This window comes from Piliocolobus tephrosceles, chromosome 3 (assembly GCF_002776525.5).
Source record: "Piliocolobus tephrosceles isolate RC106 chromosome 3, ASM277652v3, whole genome shotgun sequence".
NCBI classification, from domain to species: domain Eukaryota; kingdom Metazoa; phylum Chordata; class Mammalia; order Primates; family Cercopithecidae; genus Piliocolobus; species Piliocolobus tephrosceles.
Window position 1 is genome coordinate 78861343 of NC_045436.1, and position 23730 is coordinate 78885072.

The window sequence follows — 23730 nt, forward strand, 5'->3', positions numbered from 1 at the left end:
TGTATGTATATGTGTGTATATATTAATATATATACACATGATCACAATTACTATATATATTTGATATATATATTTCAAATATATATATTTCATATATATAAGTGTATATATATAGTGTATACATGTACACATATATGTGAAATATAGTGAATTTTTCCAGTAAAAATCTTTTTATTGTGGAAAATCTTTTTTTAATTTTTATTTAAAAATTTTTTATTTTAATTTTTGAGGGTATTAGGTGTGTATACTTATGGGGTACATGAGATGTTTTGATACAGGCTGCAATGTGTAATAATCACATCATGTAATATGGGGTATCCATCCCCTCAAGCATTTATTTGTGTTACAAACAATCCATCATACTCTTTTAGTCATATTAAAATGTACAATTAAATTACTGTTGACTATAGTCTCCCGTTGTGCTATCAAAACCAGGTCTTACTCATTCTTTTAAAAAATTTCCAACTTTTATTAAGTTCCAGGGTACATGTGCAGGATGTGCAGGTTTGTTGCATAGGTAAATATGTACCATGGTGCTTTGCCGCACAGATCATCTCATCACCCAGGTACGAAGCCCAGCATCCATTAGCTGTTCTTCCTGATGCTGTCTCTCTGCTGATTCCCTGCCCTCAACAGGCCCCAGTGTGTGTTGTTCCCCTTCATGTGTCCATATGTTCTCATCATTTAGCTCCCAGAAGATTTTCAACATAGACAAAAGTGGAGAGAAAAGTATAATGAAACTCCATGTATTCATTACCCAATCTAAAAAAATTATAAACATAAAGCCAATCTAGTTTTCTTTATTATCTCTTAATTCCCCACTTTCACCTTCCCAGAACTAATTTTAAACAATTTCTAAAGATCATATGATTCTATTAATAAACACTAGTTGTTATTATTATTATTTAACATAGGGAATATTCATATATGTAACAGGTACAAAGGCTGTAATATTTAAAGCTCTTTTATGTTCCCATATGAAATATAAATATTTGTTTAAACTCATGGCTTTCCTTGGTTCATCAAATCAGGTAACAAATTAATCAGACAGGTTCACCTTCAATCAGATAGCATTCCAAATTGCTCCTGGCATCTTCAAAAGGTCAGGATTGTTCGGATGCTGTTAATAACAATAAAACATTAATAAGTATAATTTTCATGATAAATTTAACCAAAGCTCACAAATAAGTTTTGCCTTTTCATTTCAGGATCTGGTCTTCCTTTTTAGACATCCACTTTATTAAGCCTAATTTCTTTTATCCCATCATCCTCTTCCATTCATGGTGTTAATAATAGTTTATACATGTGCTAGTAAACCGGGGGGGGAATTCAGGACCCTCGCTCAACTTAGGCAGTGTCCTTGTTACTCAGTGGTACTGTTGAGGAGAATTAGAATGTACCAAGGAGGGAGTCAGGTTTTAGTCTTGGAATAGTCGCTGTTCTCAGATCTCCTATAGCTGAGGGCAAAGTTGAGCATCGAAGGAGGGAGTGAGCATCAAAGTTGGTGTGTTGGGATGCTACTTTTTGAGAACCCAGATGTTCTTATTCCTGGATAACTCCAACGTGTAGACACCAAGTGGGGGATAAGCCTCAAGGACAGAGCAGTCCTTTTCTCAGACATTACTGCTGGAGCTGTGGAACCCCTGCTATCAGCAGCTTGCTATGCATAAATGTTTTCTTCACCCAGGACTGGAAGACACCCCTACCTGTGGAAGGAGAATCTCTGTGTCCTTTCCTCACTCTGGGGCAGGGTCACTAAACCTCAACAGGCTAGTCAGTCTTTGTATCCCATCCCCTTCCTCCCACTTCCTTGCTTCTTTGCAGTTGGGTGGTAGGAAGGCCTGCCCTCTCTTGTGCTTCCTGTGCCCATATGGTGGACACACCTGATGAGGCCCAACTTCTGCCTTCCCCATTGCCACCTTTCCATCTGTGTGGGCAGTCTGACAGTATTCTCAGTGGGCTAGAGAAGGAGCAGGAAGCCTCACTCTGGTGTCTACCCCTAGGCTGATTACCAGGGAAGCCTCCTTGGAGAATGTGGGAGACTTGCCCATAAAACAATGCAGCATTTTCCACCTGGCTGCCACTTAGCATTCCTTATGGATGTGTTCCATAATTGAGAATTCTAGGAGAAAAAGTTTGTGTTAGAGGATAAGAGTACAAGGGTGTGAGGCTCAAACCCCACTCCAACCTCTGACTCCTAACTTGAGGAGTATGCCTTATGGGGATATTGAGATTGTACAAAATATTGCAGGGCTTATATACTAAGTTTACATGGTGTAGCTTAAAAAATAATGCTTGTATTTTCTTTTTATTGAACTTCCTTTTGATATGTTGTCACTGACACATTTGCAAATTGGGGAGTTCATGTCAGTGGGGATATTTCTTCAGGTTTCTTCCCCAAGAAGTAGTCTGGGTCCTCACACCATGAAACTATCTTCTTCTGCAACATTTATTCCCTGCTTCAAATCCCAGTTATTTTAATTTTACTTTAGCCTTTCCTCCTCTCTTTTGTTGTGTCTTCTCTTTTCATTTCTTCTTTGTCCTGCATCTGCTCTATGTAACATTGTTCCTAATGTTTTTGACCTTTGTTTCTATTGATCAAGGCTGTGCTTGAACATTTTACCTAGAATCATTTATCCTAGTCTTACTAATCCCCCAACCCCTAAGAATCTTCCAGGTGGAGCATTTCTATACATCAGTTCCTGGGATCCCTGACATGGGAGACTATATAACTATAATAGTGGATCAGAAGGTATCTTATAGGAACTCCATGAGAAAGCAAGAGAATGAAACAGTTGGGGCATCTTTTACATGTCTGATCCCTGCCACTCTCTGTTCACATAGCCATGGTTTTCACCCCATTCTGATTGTGAAGGGTCTGGGGTAGGCACTGTGTGTCAAACTGCAGAACACCACAGTGCCAAACTCAGGGGTACACTGTACTAGAGGGATGTAACATTATATTATGCAGAAACCTCTCTTTCTAGGGAGCAGCCCCAACTGAGTTAATGGTTTTTGAAATGGGAATTGTATCAATTTATACTACCATTCTATATTGTAACAGTGTACAGATGTGCATTATTGAAATGGAAGACTTTTCCCTCTGAAATAGCCACTATTCAGTCTTTTAAGCACATCTAATACCTGGGATGTGGAAAATGTCAGAAAAAACAAGTTGGTTAGTTCTTAACATAAAAAAAAATAGAATCATTGTAAATGTTTTTTAAATCATTCAATCATCTATTAGTAATGTACCTTTTTCCTTGGTTCATTAGGTCGAATGCCTCACTGATTTTGTCAAAAGGCAGGGTATGGGTCACCAATGCATCCAGATTGAATTTCTTATTCTTATAGTCAGTGACCAGCTTTGGGATAGAATCTACACTTTTCCAGCCTGTAATGTGGACAAAATGCAAAATAAAGACATGCGCTTGACACAAAGTAGTTTAATCAGTGTTTGCTGAATGAATGAAATTATTAGGTCAGATTTGGTTTGTTTCAAATAGATTAAACTCCTTCCAGCTTTAATTTTCTGCACTTATATCTACTTTAAAAATTTTCTTTATAAGAAAAATTTAAGATTATTTTCCACTCTATATAACAAATTATCTCAATTAGGTCAATGTTTATTTTTTGTTCCTCCATGTTGGTTCATTCAAATGCAAATTAAATTTCAATTTGCAAATTATAATTACCTTTTTATATAAATTACTTATAAGTAATTAATAGTTTTAATGTAGTGTTTGGATATGCTCTAAGGATTCAATGTTTGAGTAAATTATTTTTATTTCCTTTCAATAATCTTTACTCTAAGAATTTCAGAACTACTAGGAAAAATATTTAAAGCTATGAAGAAAAAAAAAACTGACCACCAAAGAATGTTCCATTTATAGTACGACCGATTATTAGCTCCTCTGGAAAAATAGTCAATCCTTTGCTACCAGCAGCTACTCCAATGAGAGTACATGATCCCCAGCCTGCGGTTGTACAGTCCAGGGCTGCTCTCTGTAAGATCGAACACAAAAGACTACTTGAGTCAGTGGAAAAGTAGAATATGAACTCCACTGTGGGAATGTAAAATGCTTTAGAAAAAGTTTAATGCAACTCTGCATGTAAGATAATGGGATTCAAGCTAATGACGTCATAGTATCATGGTAGATTGAGCCTTGAGGGTCCAGTGTTCCATTACAGATAGAATGTTCAGTACAGTCTGGGTGTGGGTGACTCATGCCTGTAATCCTAGAACTTTGGGAGGCCAAGGTGGGTGGATCACTTGAGACCAGGAGCTCAAGACCAGCCTGGCCAACATGGCAAAACCCCTTCTCTACTGAAAATACAAAAATTAGCTGGGCGTAGTGTTGCCTGTCTGTAGTCCCGGCTACTTGGGAAGCTAAGGCTGGATAATTGCCTGAATCCGGGAGGAGGAGGTTGCAGTGAGCCAAGACTGCACCACTACACTCCAGCCTGGGTGACAGAGTGAGACTCTGTCTCAAAAAAAGAAAAAAAAAAAATTAGTAAAATAAAAATAAAGATGTCTAAAAAATCAGCATACATTTGTGTGTAAGTAAATAAGTTTTATATTTGCCTCTGCTAAATGTTTAAAGTGTCAGGGTTTGGCACAAAGGTTGTGAGACTATAAACCCAGCCGAATCTATCTTTGTGTGATTTTTTTTTGACAAAAAGACTAATTTAAAATTGTTAGGTCAATAACAGCAACTAAATCACCTAATTTATCAGCAAAATACCTATGTGTTTAACCTTAAGTTTCTTACTTTGGTTTTCACCTAATGTTCAGATTTTAAAAATAGTTAACAAGGGCCAGGCATGGTGGCTCATGCCTGTAATCCCAGCACTTTGGGAGGCCGAGGCAGGTGGATCACTTGAGGTCAGGAGTTCGAGACCAGCCTGGCCAACATGGAGAAACCCTATCTCTACTAAAAATACAAAAAAGTAGCCAGGCACAGTGGCATGTGCCTGTAGTCCCAGCTACTCAGGAGTCTGAGGAAGGAAAATTGCTTGAGCCCGGGAGGTGGAGGTTGTGGTGAGCCAAAATTGTGCCCCTGCATTCCACCAGGCGACAGAGTGAGACTCCATCTCAGAAAAAAAGTTAACATGGAAATAACCTTAAATAATGACTAGTTCTGCATAATATCTCAGTTATCGAGTTATCTAGATAACTGTTAAAAATGAAAAAGTATATGTACATGAAATAAATGCTTATAAGTGGACTTTGTGTAATATAAAATCTGAAAATTATTTTAAATTAAATAATAAATGCTGGATGTGTGAGCCATTTCCAGTTAAAAAATTGTGATATAGGAAAGCGTTTCTAAAATTGTGAGATGATTTCATCTATAATATGCTTACATCTAACAGTTCAGGATTTCTTGCTTTTTAAGTTTTCATGAAAATTTAAGGTTATTAGGAATAAGAATTCTAATTCATATATAAATATATAATTGTATTCTCTTTTTTTTTTGAGGCAGTCTCACTCTGTTGCCCAGGCTACAGTGCAGTGGCATGATCATAGCTCACTGCAGCCTCAACTTCCTGCAGTTTCTCACCTCACCCTCCCAAGTAGCTGGTACTACAGGTGTGTGCCACTACACCTGATTAATTTTTGTATTTTTAGTAGAGATGGGTTTTTCCCATGTTGCCCAGACTGCTCTTGAACTCCTGGGCTCAAGCAGTCTGCCCACCTCAGCCTCCCAAAGTGTTGGAATTACAGGCGTGAGCCACTGTGCCTGGCCTGTATTCTTATTAAAAAATAATTGTATATAATTTGGAGATTATTTTAAAGTTATTTATTTAAAAAGATAAAGTAAGTAGGGGAGAGAAATATAAAGTTATAAATATAAAAATATATTTTTAATAAAATAATGTAATAATATTTATTTTAACAAAATGAATTAGTCATATATTTCATATAAAATTTGATATAAAATTTCATATAAATAATTTCATATAAAAATAATTTCATATAAAAAAGAATCTTATGGGAAAATCTTGTCCTAAAATAAAATGACTGATTATTTAAAAAGAAAAAATTAGGATAAGTCAAAAGTCCAAGCATATCATAGATCATCTGTGTAAGTCATAATAAGGTTCATGAAGAGGAATTTATAAAAAAATTTTGTATGTGATTAAATTTGCTATAATTAAAAGAGGATTATTTAGAATAGTCTTTCTAAGATTATTCCCCTATGTTAAAACAAAGTTTCTTTACAGTATTGATTTGCTCTTAACAAAATTAAAAGAAATTTAACTTTTAATTTTATAACTTGTTTCTTTTGAAAACTTCTCAAAATCATATGTCAGAAGTTCAACTTTTGCTATGTCTCCCTGCTTTCAGCTTTGTCTCCCCTTGGACTGATATAACTCTCTTCTTTAGCCTTTTCATCAGCTATTATAAGTTTTTTCCTCCAGTTCTAACTATTCTTATGGCCTGATACTAAAATGTTTTATCTTAAAGGTCTAGGAGTGAATGTTTTCCTCCAGTACAACTTGATTCTGTACTCTTGGCTTTTCTTGATATGTTTAAATTTTTCAATGTAATCAGAAAATTTCTCATGCAGCTACTAAGAATTATGTATCTTCCTGCTGTACTCATAATCCTGAACACACTTTTCCCATGTCTGATTAAATTCAATCACTTTTCCCATCAGGTTTATTAAAATGGGCTTCCCATAAGGAGAAGCAGTCACACTACCAGTTTTTCTTTCCCTTTCTGGTAACTGACTTAAGAAACAACATTTTACATTTTATCAAAATAATTCCAGTGTTGCCTACGTTAGGTTTTTAATTGCTTAAAAAAACAGGGTTAAGGTTTTTACATCCATATATCCTTATGTATTGCCTTTAAAGTCTTTTGATGATTTATTTGGCTAAATAAGTAACTATTGTTTTACAATGACCTATGGTTCTGTTTTAATCAAATGTTTTGAGGCCTTTAACATTTTTGACAAACACTTTCAAAATTAAATTCTAAATGAAGTCTCTGACTTATTGCTGGGGCTTATCAAAGTTATAAAAAATTAATCACTGAAAAGTTATAAAATCTTTCTACAGCTTCCAGTCAGGTCATAGACTCCAGTATCACTACCTTCAGCTCCTTAAAAGGGTCCTTAGCAGGTGTTAGTAAATAATCCTCATGCTGGTAAGTTACAGGGTGTTGACCCTTGGTTTAGAGGGTTAGAGGTCACTGAAACCTAGAAACATAGCTTTTCCTAGTTATAGAAACTTTTGGTAGGAGAGTAGGTAACTCATCTTTTGGTGATTAAATAAATCCTTCTCTTTCCAAGGATTTATTTGGATTCTCTAATATAATTCTGTTCCATAATTGAAAATGACTTTCATGATATAATAAGTCAGTTTAATGATAGAAGATGCTAACTTTTAGGTCAGTGGTTCTCAACTTGAGAAATTAATTTTTAAAATGTTGTCAGTGGGCCCCCAGCACACAAGAATATCCTGGGTATGGCCCATTCATTGGTATTAAAAAAGCAACAAAACAACAATGAAAAACCCCTCAGGAAATTCTAACATATAGCTAGTCTTGAGAATCTCTGTACAAGAAAAATAAGGTGAATAGGCTAAATTTTAGTGTTTGTAAATAAATGAGCCATGGGAAGCGGAGCGATGGATGTGGCATGCTGCACACTGCAGGTACTAACATCAATTCAAAAGCAGGGCTTGAAGCCTTGAACACAGGTGAGCAGTGCTAGATGCGGAGCCCTTGATGCATGCATTTTCAATAATAGCTAATGTTTGTTGTGTGCTTAGTACCTGCCAGATACTGTTTTCAGCAGTTTGCATATATTATAATGAAACTGTTCAGAGAAGAATGACTGAGGAACAGCAGCCTGTGGCTCTCATCATAAGTCTTCCTGGGTCTCATTCTCTTCTGAGGAATACACCAGTCGTGTAAGAACCAAGGGGGAAGAACCAGCACAAAATTTGCTTCTGGGAAGTATAGAATTTTATGCTTTATATCTTGCCTAGAGGATGGCTTGGGAGCTAGGCTGAGTGAAGGTGTAAGTAAAAGGAATAACATCACAACTACTTCATGGCTCTCACTAATGAAATAAGAAGAATCTATAGGCCAATAACTCAGTTGATGAATTCTTTGGTCATTTCATTAAAAACAAAAACAAACAAACAAAAACCACAAAACAAAACTCCCAAAATCTGCTTAGTGTCTTTGAGTAAATACACATTAGGTGATTATTTGCTGACTCTGGAGAATTAGGCTGGGCACTCCAGCAAGGTAACTTTTCAGTATATTGCCTGTAGTTGTAGTTGGTTCTTCATTCCACTTTTTGGAGTAGAATAGACAGGCCGGCTTCATAGGTGTGCAACCAGTGGAGTCACTGAGGGCACTGTAGCCTGGCCTGAGTTGGGAAGAAATCAGGATGATATACATTGCAGTGTTCAGGAAAAAAAGATGATTTAAATTTTGTGGTATGGTTTTTTTTGAAATATGGAAAATTTCAAATGTGTAATTTGGACCTAATTTTGCAACCTATTTATTGAGATCTGATGGACAGAGCTGGGCTGTGTGCAGGTTGCTAGCCTCTCCCTGTTCTACTTTAATATGGGAGCGAATGTGTTGTAGATATTAGGAAACACAAGTCACCCTCTCTTATTTCCTCCTCTAAATCTGCCTTCTGTATATTTTTTTGTGGGGGAGGGCTCACTTCTCATAAAACACAATTCTTTTAAAATGTTCATTTCTAAGTTTTCTCTTTATTTTTTGCTGCATTTCACATAGAAGAATGAATAAATATTAATAACATTAATATTAAGGACTAATAGAAATAGTTATTTACACATTAATAAACATTACTTAAAATAGATTATTATATAATGTATAATATCTAAGTGTTAACAAATAGTATTTATTATCTGTAGACATGTTAATATTAAATATATCAATACATATTTATTAATTTTAAATATATACTGTTATAGAAAAGATATTCTACATTATTAACAAATATTAATAACATGTATATAATGTATAAGATAGCTAAGCCAAACAGGTGTTTTTCCTATTTATTCATTGCAGTTAGTTAATTCATCTCTTTATATCTTTTGCTAAAGAATGCTGTCACTTAATTAATGCACTTGTCATTTTATTTGATTTCATAGTCAAAAGGAACATTTCTCTAATTAATTAAAAATGAAGAAACCCCTAAAATTGTCTCCAAGGAATAGGAATTGGAATTATCATAGAAAACAAAATTAGAAAATATTATCTCCAGACAAATAATATCGAGCTTTTTAAAGGGATCTCAAAAGAAAAATCAGCATCTACACATAATGCTGGCATGGCTTCTTATCACAAGAGAAGACTGAACTCACCAAGATAGTACTGGCATTTGGGGGGACACATTCATGGGCATTGAAGGAAATTGAGTGTAGCTGAGGGAATGGGAAATGAATTGTGGCTTATACTTCTACTCCACTGTCATCCATTTGAAAGTACTAAGAAGGAATGATTATAGTTACCGTAATAAACATAACACACTTTCCCCTGTTATTTAACAGCCAAAGAATAAATTGAAAACATAAGCCAAGAAAAAAATATACATACCATGGTTTCAGATCCACCTGCACAGTCAAGAGCAAAATCCACACCTCCCTTGGTCAATTCAATGATAACCTCCTGGATGGGTTTATGTAGGTCTCTAGGATTGAGGCAATCAGTGGCTCCCAGGGCTTTAGCCTTTGCAAACTTCTCACTGTTGATGTCAATACCTATGATTCTGGAAGCTCCTGCTGCTTTACAACCCATTACAGCAGAAAGACCCACACCTCCTAGGCCAAAGACAGCACAAGTCGAGCCAGGGGTGACCTGCAAGCAGGAAAATTAAAATAACTTCTCAAGTAGCTAGTCCTCCTTTTTTCCTTTTAAGGAGCAGGAGGAAGAGGGGGCATGAACATATGAATTAAAGACAGCCTGCTATTAAACTCTATGATATAACCAATGGAGGAAATCTGCCAATGTGAAAATGGATGCATTACTACCTAAATTTGGAGAATTATTTAATGTTCATTAAGATTATAAGAAACAAACCCAAGTAAAAATAATTCCCTTGTTTTACTTTTTCCCTTCAGTGTTAGAACAAAATTTGAAAACCCACACATTCTGAAGGGTTTATTGCTTTCCTTTTAAAATTTTGGATCACTAGTAATTTGACATCTACATTTCTAATAGGCCTCATTTGGTTGTATTAATATTACAGTGATTTACTTGATCACTCCAAATCACCAGTTTGGAATGAAGTCCAATTTGTTTTGCATGGCATGAAAGGATTTTTATTGTCTGACCTCTGTTTACCTTCCAACTTCATCGCCATGATATTCCCAGTACAAGAACTACGAACAGATTGTTGCACTTCTCCTCATGCTGTAGTTGACCCTGTTCCCTCAGACTGATGTACTTTTCATCTTATTTTCTTTAATTAAAGTATAACCTATACTCCTAGGCCTGACTTCAAGGACATTCTCTCTATGAAACTTTTCTTGATTCTTGAATCAGAAATCAATGCCTATCGTTTTGTTTTTCTTGTATCATATAATTTATAACCTGCCTTGATTGTGTTTATATGTGTGTTTCTTTAAAAGACTATATTATATGAAGGCAGAAACTTTTTAAATTCCACATTATTATGAAAGGGTCTTCTGTATGTTGAGTCTTTAATAAATGTTTGTTTCATTGCATTAAATGGAAGTAATAGATAAGATGGTAAGAAAAGATGCCGTAACTGGAATATGTTATTCTACAGACTAGTATAGTGATAGAAAAATACTACATAGAGATATACTTAATATTTCCTAATGAGGATGCAAAGCTGTTAGGATTAAAATGTAAACAAAAGGAAAAGAGAAAATCTGCTCAAGGTAAGGATTAATCCATTCTAAATTGGAAACAAAATTACTAAGCAACAGGTAAACTGCAATATTTTCAGTATTTATCTATATTAGGTATGCACACCTCTGGCTTTTGCTACTCGGGAAATTATATATATATATATTGCAAATAGTAAGAATATTGTTCTTATGATGGCTTCTTTACTATAATGTTGTGGCATGTGTTCAGTGTGTTTCTTAATATATTTCTCCGGAGTCTCAGTTAAAAAGAGCCTGTGAGTCTCTTAGGAAGTGGAAATGCATTTTTCCCATTGCAGCAATGTAACTACTAGTTGGATTCTCAGGCTAACTCACGACAGTGTGTAAATAGAATATGCTGCATTACTTGTATCATACAACTAGGCCCCTGTGTGTAAAAGTGCGTTTGCTCGCAGAACTTTGGTGGGGTCACTATAAATTGCCCCCACAATTTGCAAGTAGGTCTACACACAGTGGATGATTATCTGTCTGCAAGTACCACTGTTAGAGGACATTTCCACACTTCCAAAGGTCTCTGTGTAATGTTGTTTAATTGGCAGATACAAGCACATCAAAAAGAAATAGGGGTTCTGGTGGTGCTAGTGTGTTCTCAATAATTATACAGAGAGGTTGCTTCACTTTTCTTCTCAGAAGTAAGTTAAGTTTTATCAAAGCTCTTGCCTTTTGAATAGAATTACTGATACTTCACTTTCCTTAATTTCTTCCTATCAGATTCATTTCTCTCTGAGCATCCCATGAGGTGGCTTAGCAGCTAGAATCTCCTCCTTTACAGTGGGAAGAATAGCTCCTGGAAATTTAGGTCGACTTTGACTGGATTTAAAAGAAAGCTGTACAATTCCACTTCTGGATATATAACCAAAGGAAATGAGCTGTGCATACCCATGTTCAATGAAGCATTATTCACAATAGCCAAAATGTGGAACCAATCCTTAAACAAAAGGAAAAGAGAAAATCTGCTCAAGGTAAGTATTAATACATTCTAAATTGGAAACAAAATTACTAAGCAACAGGTAAACTGCAATACTTTCCTTATTTATCTATAATATTAGGTATGCACACCCCTGGCTTTTGCTCCACGAATAGATGAATGGATAAGAAAAATGTGGTATATGTATACACAATGGAGTACTACTTAGGCTTTAAAAAAGGAGAAAAATCCTGTCATAGTGAAAACATGGATGAACCTGGAGGATATTATGTTAGAAATAAGCCAGGCACAGAAAGACAGATACTGCATGATCTCACTTATATGTGGAATCTAAAAAGGACAAACTCATAGAAGGAGAGACTAGGCTGGTGGTTACCAGAGTCTGGGGGGATGAATGAGGAATGGGATGATGTTGGTCAAAGGATACAAAGTTTCGGTTAGAGAGGAGGAATAATTTCTGGAATTTCATTGTACCCTATGGTGACTATAATTAATAATAATGTATTGTATATCTGAAAATTGCTAAGATTTTTAATGTTCTCACCACAAAAAGATTAGTATATGAAGTGGTGGGTACATTATTCGCTTGATTTAATGTATACATATATCAAAACATTGCATTATACTTCATAAATGTATAAAATTTTTTTTCAATTAAAAATAAGTAATTAAGAAAGAAAGCTGGGGCCGAGTGCGGTGGCTCAAGCCTGTAATCCCAGCACTTTGGGAGGCCGAGACGGGCAGATCACGAGGTCAGGAGATCGAGACCATCCTGGCCAACACGGTGAAACCCCGTCTCTACTAAAAAAATACAAAAAACTAGCGGGGCGAGGTGGCGGGCGCCTGTAGTCCCAGCTACTGGGGAGGCTGAGGCAGGAGAATGGCGTAAACCCGGGAGGCGGAGCTTGCAATGAGCTGAGATCCGGCCACTGCACTCCAGCCCGGGCGACAGAGCAAGACTCCGTCTCAAAAAAAAAAAAAAAAAAGAAAGAAAGAAAGAAAGAAAGAAAGAAAGAAAGAAAGAAAGCTGTAGCTGAATCTCCAGTGCTAATGGCCCTTAAAAGGACTGGAGTAGTAGAAGAGGATGGACTGCATGGAGCCCAGCAGAGGAAGACTTGAAGAGTGATACTTCTTCCCTGAATCTCTAGCGCCATACAGCAGAAAACAGGCTTTGACTGCCATGTGCACATCTGCTGTCAACTCCACCCAGCTACTAGTACCCTTCTCTGATTGTAGTTTGGTTTCTAATACAATTTTTAAATTTGTGTATTAATGAGTAATTGTGTGGATGGATACATTTTTAAAGGGCGATAACATGCTGATAGCAAAGAGTAGCATTTTTGACTATGTGGCAGATAAAATTCTCAATGAAGAGTCATACTTTGGTATCTTGGCTACTAGATCAACCTCTTACTGTGGTGAGGCTGACTTTGTTTCCTTGACACTGAACAACTCTAGGTAACCTGATAAAAAGGACTTTCTGGTTTACAAAGCCGAGGACCAGGCCTCACCAGGCTGTTTTAAGGGTTTCACATGCACCTGGTTTTATTTGTTCATTCATTGAAAAATTATCAAGCTCCTATTATGTGCCAGGGACAATTCCAGCCTCCAGAGCTATCACAATGAATAACAGAGAGTTCTTGCCCTCAAGGAACAAATAGTACAATAGGACAGAAAAATACATGGGAGATTTCTCTATAGTGTGATAAGAATGAAGACAGAGGCTGGCGGTGGCTCACGCCTGTAATCCTAGCATTTTGGGAGGTAAAAGAGGGAGAACTGCGTGAGCCTAGGAGTTCAAGACCAGCGTGGGCCCTGTCTCTATAAAAAATTAAAAAAATAGCCAGGCATGGTAGTGCATGCCTGTAATCCCAGCTACTTGGAGGACTGAAGTGGGAAGTTCGCTTGAGCCCAGGAGATCAAGGCTGCAGTGAATCATGATCATGCCACTGCATTCCAGCATGGGCAACAGAGTGAGACCCTGTCTCAAAAAAGAAAAAAAATTTGGGGTGAAAACTGGGAGGGACACCCAAAGCATACCTGAGAACCTGAAGTTGATCTCTGAGAGGAAGTGATAAATGGAGTCAGCCTGAAGGAGGCAGGGCAGTCTTCCCTGCACTGTTGCTGGAAGCCAAGTGTGGAAAGCCCAGAGACCCCAGTGACTGAAGCCTGGAGACTGAGTGGAGCCAAGGGAACAGTGCACAGCAGAAAGGGAGAAGTAGGAAGTCATTGTAGCCTACTGAGGAATTTGACCTCACCCTGAGGGAAAAATGAAATAATGCAGGAAAAATAAAATCTTCAGACTTGTTGTTTGAAAGACCACTCTGGCTGCATTTTGCAGTTTTGAGTCAGGAATAAAGGTTGATGTCAGGGAGGTTCAAATAAGGAGGTTATTTGAGATGTCCAACTGTGAGATCCCTCTTTGATATCTCTCTAGTTCTAGATCAGATGCTTTGTAAGAGTCTCTAAATTCTAACTTGGGATTCTAGGGACACATCTGGTCAACATCAGGGCTGCTACCAGAGACCCTCCTTTGAAGCCACAAAGGAACAGGATGAGAAACAGAAATGAATTACTACTGATTGAGGGAGAGAGATCTATAGCATCAGGGAGAAGACAGGGGTGGTTGTGTGAAGATGGAAGTGAGTTTCTGTCTTTTTTATTGCCCTTTGACAGAGTCAGCTGTCCTAGGATGAGCATTCATCCTTACAAGACATATTTAAACAGGCTGTATTTAAATCAGGGATGATCTATAGTCTAACATGTTAGTATAGTATAAGAACGTATGCTGGGCGCCAATTATATGTAGGCTACTGGGCCAGATGTTTTACATATATATTGTGATTCAATTATCCCCATAAGTATTTTTAGTAGATATTATTCTAGAAGGGTTAAATAACTTGCCTAAAATCACAGAGGTAATAAATGACACAGCCAAAGTTTAGAGATAACTGGTTCATCTGTATCACACTGCCTCCCAGTAACTTCTGTTTTACACAAACTGGTGTTTAACCATTTACCTTGGCATTGTTGATTGCAGCCCCATAGCCAGTTGAAAACCCACATCCAAGCAGACAAACTCTCTCTAAATTTGCATCATCATCTACTTTGGCAAGATTAGTATCTGACACTACAGTGTACTGAGAGAATGTACTGGTTCCCATGAAATGGTAAACTGGTTTTCCTTTGCAGGTAAACCTGCTGGTTTTGTCTTCCATTAGTTGTTGATCACTACCAGGACTTTTAATATTACTAGAAAATTAGAAAAGAGAGAGAGAGAGAGAGATACAAATAAAGAGGAGTTACAATAAATGGAACACTGATCATTTTCCTACAAAATATGTTGAGCATTATACATCTTTCATGACAATTTACACGACAGAAAAATTAGGGAAACAACAAGACTTTTCACAAAATATAATTTGTTGGAAGCATTTTAAAGATAACAACAACAATTTTTTTTTAAAGTGACAGGGTCTCGTTTTATCACTCAGGCTGGAGTGCAGGGAATAAACTTTTTTTTTTTTTAGACGAAGTTTTGCTCTTGTTGCCCAGACTGGAGTGCAGTGGCACGATCTCAGCTCACTGCAACCTCCGCCTCCTGGGTTCAAGCGATTTTCCTGCCTCAGCCTCCTGAGTAGCTGGGATTATAGGCATGCACCACCATGCCTGGCTAATTTTGTATTTTTAGTAGAGACAGGGTTTCTCCATGTTGGTCAGGCTGTTCTCAAACTCCTGACCTCAGGTGATCCTCCATCCTCGGCCTCCCAATGTGCTGGGATTACAGGCATAAGCCACCGCACCGGCCAGGGAACAAACTTTTATTGAATGCTTTTGTGTACCAGAAATGCTTTTAAGGGCTTTACATGTATTAACTCTTAAAAATTTTTATTATGGAAAATTTGAACATGTATAAAAGTAGAAGGAATAGCATAATGAACCCTTATGTGTCCGTGTCCCAGCTCCAGTAACCATCAACTCATGGCCAATCAAGTTTCACCTATTATTCCTTCACAATACCTGCTCCCTCCCCTACACTGGAATATTTTGAAGCAAATCCCAGATATCACTATTTCATCTGTAAATACATTAACGTGTATCTCTAAAGGATTCTTTTAGGTCCACATGTTTGTTGTCTCTTAATTATCTTAAATTATAGATCCCTTCTCTCTCTCTTTCTCCTTGCAATTTATTTGTTGAAGAAATTGAATCATTTGTCTTGTAGAGTTTTCCTCATTCTGGATTTTGCTCATAACATTCCTGTAATATGGTTGAACATATTTCTGTATCCCTGTATCCCCTCATAAATTAGTATTTTTGATGTAAACACTTGATCTGATTCAGATTTTATATTTTTGTGGTAATACTTTATAGGTGGTATTGTATATTTCATTTGAAATATCTAATTATCTCTCTTTTTATAACATTTGTTAGAAAGAATTTATTGGCATTGTCTAAATCCATTATTTCATTAAAGCTTTGCAAAAAATATTAGTTCTTTGACTATCTAGAACAAATCTGTGAAGCAGGCATTATTTTGATCCTCATTTTTTAGATGAAAAAATTGAGGCACAGTAATAGATGTAAGAGTAGTACAGTTTTAGCTTCTTAAATAACTGCTTTCAACTAGTGTTAAGGAAGAAAGGATCTGTCTGTAGTCTCAGTAAAGCAAAAACAAGATGATTAAGATTGTGGACTCCGGAGCCATACTGCCTGGTTTAAAAACCTGGCTCTAAGACTTATAACTATGTTGCCTTGGAGTAAATCACTTTACTATGCCTTATTGTATCCCTCTCTCATCCCTGTAGAAGTAGTTATTATTCTGAATTTGGCATTATTTCAGTGATTTATTTATGCTTTTACTACATATACAAATAACCATTAGAAAGTATAGTATTGTATATGACACCTTACTAAATATTCCTTCAGCAATTTGCTTATTCCCTTAACATTATGTGTGTGAGATTATTTTATGTTAATACATGCAGCTCAAGTTTAGCCATTTTCATTATTGTGTAGTAGTCCATTGTGCTACTACATAGCAATTTTAAAATTCATTCTCTTTCTAATGGACATTTGTGCTGTTTTAAATTGCTTACTATAATAAACAGTGTTGCAATGAATATTCCAGCACATGTTTCTTTGTGTGCACTTGCAATAGTATCTTGTACACACCTAGGATTAGAATTAGTATGTGGAAGGTTTGCACTTCTTCAAGGCCATTTAGGTAATGTCAATGTGCTTTCCAAAATGTTCATTCAAATTTATACTAACAGTGTAGAGTGCTTACCTGATTTTTCCACAAAAATTTGTGAGTGGACTCAGACAAAACTTGCATTTTCTACATAGAGGTGCATAAAGTGGAATTACTTTGTCACCTAGAAAGAAAGGCCATATGTTGGATGGTGCCTAAGATGTTACTTATAGTTCCTACCAGATACAGCAGTGGAAAACACCTTTTCTTTACAGTATACATTTTATATTCAGTGGAAAGTATAGGTGGCTACAATATTTCATTACCTTACAAGACTGCAGATTCCCCCAAGTATTGCCTATATTGTATTTTTTAAAAAGTTACTCTACTAGGCAGTCAAGCAACAAATCTGTGTTGATGTCATCAGACACAGAACTCTGGGACTTTGCTGTCATTATGACTCTCCGCATCATGACTATTGTTTATTACATTTCCAAGCACCATGTATGAAACATAACATCCTTATATAATAGGAGAGGTAAACAATTATAGGCTAGGTATAAACTTTATATCATTGCCATGTTTCATCTTTAGATTCACTTTCAAATTCCACATTTTTCCACTTTTTAATAAATTCCAATTTAATAGTGACTTTTGTGCTTCAATGCCTGAGGTCTAATGATGATAATTCACATACGTTCAACAATTAATACATGCCACGCATGCATTTAATACATAACTATTTACATGTATTATTTCAGAGCTTAATTCTCAGAACAACTCTTTGAGATGAGCCCTATTTTTATTCACACTATATAAAACAGAAATCTGAGCTGAATCACAGAAAAGTGACATAACTGGTCAAGATCACATAGCCAGTAAGTGGCAGAGCTGGGGCTAAAGGGATGATATTGGCCAGACTCCTTCATTGACACAAAATGTTGGGAAGCAATTTGTTTGTACAGTCTTTTTTGGAATGGAAAGGTACTAATGTACCTCTAACTTTAGAGCATTCTCATTCAAAGGGAAAAGAGTGGCATGGTTCATCCAGCCTGCCAAATGAGGATTACATAGCCCATATTCCAGTATCTGGAGGATCTGTTGTAAAATGTGGAGTAAATAGTTTCAGCTATTGGTGTGTGCTTCATTTAGGTATTATGTTTATCTTACAAACTTCCAAAAAGACACTTCGGCTAACACTGACATACATATGTTTCTCACTAAAGCTACCTCTAAGTCCTAATTCTTTACATAGTTTGCTGTTAATATTAAAATAGTTTGCGTTTTTATATAGAAGTTGTTATAACATGTCATTAACAAAACCTTTTATTTTACACCAGATGCAGTGGCTCACATCTGTAATCCCAGTGCTTTGGGAGGCTGAGGCAGGCAGATCACCTGAGGTTGGGAATTCAAGACCAGCCTGGCCAACATGGTGAAACCCTATCTCTACTAAAAATACAAAAATTAGCCAGGTGTGGTGGCTCATGTCTGTAATCCCAGCTACTCTGGAGGCTGAGGCACAAGAATTGTGTGAACTCGGGAGGTGGAAGTTGCAGTAAGCCAAGATCATGCCACAGTCCTCCAGCCTGGGCAACAGAGTAAGACACTGTTAAAAAAAAAAATGTCTGGGCACAATGGCTCATGCCTGTAATCCCAGCACTTTGGGAGGCCAAGGTGGGTGGATCACCTGAGGTTAGGAGTTTGAGACCAGCCTGACCAACATGGTGAAACCTCGTCTCTACTAAAAATAGAAAAATAGCCAGGTGTGGTGGCACATGCCTGTAATCCCAGCTGTTCGGGAGGCTGAGGCAGGAGAATCGCTTGAACCCAGGAGGTGGAGGTTGCAGTGAGCTGAGATTGCGCCACCACACTCCAGCCTGGGTGACAGAGCAAGACTCCGTCGCAAAAAAAAAAAAAAAAAAGGAAAAACAACACCTTTAATTTTAGATTTAGGGGTACATGTGCAGGTTTGCTATATGGGTAAACTTGTGTCATGGAAGTTTGGTGTACAGATAATTTTGTCACCCAGGTACTAAGCATAGTACCCGACAGTTATTTTTCTGAGCCTCTCCTCCCTCCATCCTTCATCCTTAATAGGTCCCAGTGTGCCCCAGTGTGCCTGTCATTGCCCCATTTGTGTCCATATGTTCTCATTATTTAGCTCCTACTTATAAGTGAGAACACTCAGTATTTGATTCTCTGTTCCTGCAATAGTTTGCTAAGAATAATGACTGACAGCTTCATCCATATTCCTGCAAAGGACATGATCTTGTTCTTTTGTAAGGTGTCATTTGTTAAACATGGAAATTTCAGTTTAAGCTAACCTTGTAACTTTGCTTCATAGGACAATTTCTCAGTGCTTTATGTAAATAAAGTGACCACATTTCCCAGATTTTATTAGACAGTTCTGATTTCAAATATTCTGTCCCATTGCTAGACTGTGATAGATTGTGCGTCTCAGTTTTACTTTGGAAAAGATGGTCCCCCTTTGTAAATAGAGATCAATTATAGCATGCCAAGCCAGGACTCTATCAAGAATTATCTCTGAAATATTGTGACATTTCCATTTTATCTGAATAAAATAAAATACCTGGTTTGAAGTTGGTCACTCCTGGCCCAACACTTTCCACAATCCCTGCAGCCTCATGGCCAACGATCACTGGGAAAGCTAAGCCCTCAAATTTAGAATCGATAAGAGTGGCATCAGTATGGCACAGGGAAGTAGCAATGATCTGCAAGACAATTACAGACTTGAATTGTGTTTCTGCAGCTATATTATTGAACTGGATGTTACATATAATATTAGGCCTGATATCATTTTGAAACTTTATAAGACTTCTAGAATTCAATAAAAGAATTGTCTTTTGAAAAAAAGAACCAATAAAAATATACTAGGTTAAATTCGTTTCCTCTTATAATGCATCTTTGTTTTCTACCGTTTGCTGTTGTAAGAAAATCAAAAAAGAGATAGGATTGGCAATTATTGCCTCCAGGAGAGGAAAAATCAAAGGTAATAGGGCTTATATTATAGGGTTATTATATTATACGCTTATTATAGGGTAAATTTGCTGAAATAAAGTTAAGGTAATATACCTTTTACAGTTGTGAGAACGATATCAAATCAAGGATTGTCTACATTAATTACCAATATATACCTATATTCTTCTTCAAGTTTCTGTCAATGAGGATGTCCCATTCAGTCTCATGTATAGACTCTTAATGTGGGGGTCCTCAGGGAAAATATAAGTCTGGTCAGCTTGGGAAAAATGAGGAAAGTCCAAACTTGCCATTGGTGATCTCACTCCATTCCATGTACTCTCTTCTCCCTGTGACCTACTCCTGTCTCTTCCTCTGGATAGAGGAACCTTCAGCTGCCCAGAGCAGCATATCGGGTTTTTCTTCTTTGTTGTTTTGGAGCAAATTCTCTATCTTCCTTTTAATAACACTTTCAAATAATTAGCAATTGGAAAACAAAAAGAAAACCTAACTAATTCAAATTCAAAGTGAATTCCTTTGTCTGATTGATTCTTAGGGTAAATGATTAATGTTAAGACCAATTAAATTTTAAACCCATTATTCAAAAATTACTAAAATAATAGATGATTTATTCCTTTTTGGGATAATGCCTATTTTTGACTGAACCTAAAAATACAACTTCCCTGTACTAGAAACTCCAAGGCCTCTGAATCATAGCACATAGGATTGACTTGACAGAAGCCATGTCTCCACTTGAGGCCCTGTCTGCTCCCACCCAAGGAAAGTCTCCACTTACCTGAATGCGAACTTCATGAGCCTTGGGGGGAGCTACTTCAACCTCTTCAATGCAAACGGGCTTGCCTGCTTCCCAGGCGATGGCTGCTTTGCATTTAATAACCTGAAAGGGAGAAAGAAAAGGAAGAAGGAGATAGAGATTTTGACAGGGTTGTGGGTGGGAGAGAGGATATCATGAGAAAAAATTAGAATATATTAATACTATAATTTCACGACAAAGAGTTAAAGAGTTTGTGGCTGGATCTTATAGATATTATTTTAAAGACAAGGGATCTTACTGAAAAATAAGTTAAATTCTACATTATAGTCATTACATTTTTTATTTCTTAAAAAATAATAACAGGTGTATTAAAGTTTACCTTAATATAATGCCTCAAGTTTTTCCCTCTATAACAGAGAGGATAGATTTATAGAGTTGGAAAAGGTAGATGGCCTATAAAAATCTATTGAGTGAACTGTTTGAAATCAGCTCTGAATTACCTGAGTCAGATAATTGCTGGAGAATAGATGTGTTTTACATCTTTGCAACTCGAAGTGTGGTCCTTGGACAAGCATTTATTCACATTACTTGGGAATTTGTTAGAGATGAAAGCCCTGCCTCAAATCCACTAACTCAAAATCTGCATTTGAACAGTGTCCCCAGAGAATTCATTAAAAGTCTGAGAAATGAGGCTTATATCATTATAAAATTTATCTGTAGGATATAAATTAAATAAAAATTTGGTCTAATTGTAAGAATTTGGGTAAAGATGAATGAACAGAATTTAAGTATTTAGGATTCTATAATCCCAATTCTTTTCTAGCCTCAAATTATATTTTTAATTTCAAATATAAGCAACATTGAAAGAAAGCAGAAAGAAACAAACCTATAATCTTCTGTTCTAACACTACTATGCTTACATTTGGTATACTTTTCCCAAAGTCTTTGACCACATGAATATCTATTTTTCAATAGTTAAGTAATTTTGAATTATGTTTTTGAATATTATTTATTTTGTTTCAAAGGAAATATATATTAATTATAGGAAGTTTCAAAGTGCCAAGGCATACCAAGTTTTTAAAGACAAAAAATAAAATGAAATTCATCTGTGAGCTCATTACCCACTTTATGATTTTGATGCAAATTCTTTGAGTATCCCCAGATAAGATACATTGTCCATAGTATTTTGTAATCTGCTTTTTCTACTTATTAATATACATTTGAATGTTTTCCTATATTCTCCTGCAGCGTTATTTGTAACTTATGCATATTCTATTTTAGGGTTACAGCCTAGTTACTTAAATCTCTCTTCTTTTGGCCATTTGAATAATATTAATATTAACTAAACACCCTTGTAATAAACATTTTGGCAATCCACAGTTAATTTCCCTGAAATAAATTCCTGGCATAGGGGCCACTCATACACTTTTGATCAACTCTAAGTCACTGCTTCCTGAGTTCCTGAAGGAAGCTTCTTTTAGCCAAACATACAAAGACACAGAAAAGCACAAACTGAACAAAGATACAGCTTATTTGCTTACTTTGCCTTTGGTGCCCATTTTTCTTTGGGAAACTGTTTGGGAGTTTCTTTCTGAGTTAAGAAGGCTTCCACTGCTACCCAGAGAGTTCTGTGTCCTATAAGGAGCCGTCTTTGCATAAATACCATTCATGTTGCATAATTCTCCAATCACTTTCTTTCCTTCTTTGTTGCTGTAATTCACAGCTCTGCCGGCCTCTTACCACGTCATTTGTACTATTGGACTTCAGCTGCAAACCCCATTGCTCTCAGTGAGCTCCAAGATTTTTAAAATTCTTTTTTCTTTAATTGAAAAATATAAAATAATAGAGAAAAGCCCATTAAACATATAAAGATGAATTACCAAATAATTATGAAGTAAAGGAAATTTCTACTCCTCAGAATTGCCCATTTAACTTACTTATTCTTCTCCTTCACAACTCTCATAATCATTTCCTTGCATATTTACTGGTTTACTACCTATTTATGCTTCTCTATCCAATAGTTTAATCTAGCAAAGCCTTTTTATGAATGGAATCATAGTGTATGTATTGTTTCATGTCTTTTTTCTCCCCTCTACTCTAGTGAGAATCATTCACATTGCCTGTGACTGTAGCTTATTTTCATTACTCTAGAATATTCCACTGTATGAATTGAACATAATTTATTCATCCATTTTCCTTTTTGCTGTTTTTTTCCTCTTTGCTTATGATGAATTAGTGGTTACATACACATTCTTTTCATGTACTTGGTTGCACATATGCTTGAGTTGCCTTAAAGAAAATTCAGAACTGATATTCAGCCAGTACCCACTATGAAGTCCATGCCAATTATCAAAATTTGGAAATATTTTTATTCAGCTTGGTAAAAAATCACTATCCCAAATCCCCAAGTTCCCCTTCAACTCTGTTGCAACCCTGGGGGCCCCTATTTAGTCACTGCTAAGGAGCTACTCTTTTTGTCCCGCCTGATGTGTGAGTCCATCAACCAGCCCTGATGGTTCTGGGTCTCTGGCTGTCCCCAAAAAACAGAGTAGTCCCTGGAACCCCAGTAGAGAAATACCTAGTGTCCATCTGACCTCCTGGGGCTGTGGCCACCAGTGCTGTGGGTCAGAACTCCCCTGGAGTCACATGTGTATTTCCATTGGTGAGAAATGGAGTTTCCTATCTGTACTGGTTGCTAGATATTTTTTGACTAGGAGTGGAATTAAAGTCTTCAACTTTAATAGGAAGGCCAAGGAATTTTACAGAATGGCTTCACCTACCATCAGCAGTGCATGAGGGTCCTCGTTGCACCACATCCTCACGCATGCTTGGAATTGGCAGACTTTAAAAACTTTCTTAATCTGGTGGTGCGTAAAGATACCTAATTGTGTTTTTTAATTTGTATTGATCTGATTGTTAATAAGGATAAGCACCAGTCCT

At 36.6% G+C, this 23730-nt stretch overlaps 1 protein-coding gene across 2 annotated transcripts; it reads right to left on the bottom strand.

The window, feature by feature from the left end:
• Positions 1-309: 309 nt before the first annotated feature.
• Positions 310-22436, bottom strand: ADH4 (alcohol dehydrogenase 4 (class II), pi polypeptide). Of its 2 annotated transcripts, XM_023190930.1 has the most exons (10): positions 22332-22423; positions 21291-21430; positions 20812-20913; positions 19630-19771; positions 17133-17220; positions 14863-15094; positions 9596-9856; positions 3870-4005; positions 3256-3394; positions 310-1120 (listed from the first exon to the last, which is right to left on the bottom strand). In XM_023190930.1, the coding sequence occupies exons 2-10, from the start codon at positions 21363-21365 to the stop codon at positions 1096-1098; spliced, it is 1200 nt and encodes a 399-aa protein (XP_023046698.1). In that variant the 5' UTR covers positions 21366-21430; positions 22332-22423; the 3' UTR covers positions 310-1095. The 2 variants fall into 2 exon arrangements, with proteins under 2 accessions (XP_023046698.1, XP_023046699.1); XM_023190931.1 differs by lacking the exon at positions 21291-21430 and having other exon boundaries at positions 785-1120; positions 22332-22436.
• Positions 22437-23730: the final 1294 nt, after the last annotated feature.

Bases quoted from the DNA above. Each gene is read 5' to 3' on its own strand.
- ADH4 (XM_023190930.1), bottom strand. From the start codon at position 21,365: ATGCTTGTCCAAGGACCACACTTCGAGTTGCAAAGATGTAAAACACAT. The intron at 19,772-20,811 runs GTAAGTGGAGAC...ATTGTCTTGCAG, and splicing joins CTCATGAAGTTCGCATTCAG to ATCATTGCTACTTCCCTGTG. The intron at 15,095-17,132 runs GTAAGCACTCTA...CTAATTTTCTAG, and splicing joins AATTTTTGTGGAAAAATCAG to TAATATTAAAAGTCCTGGTA.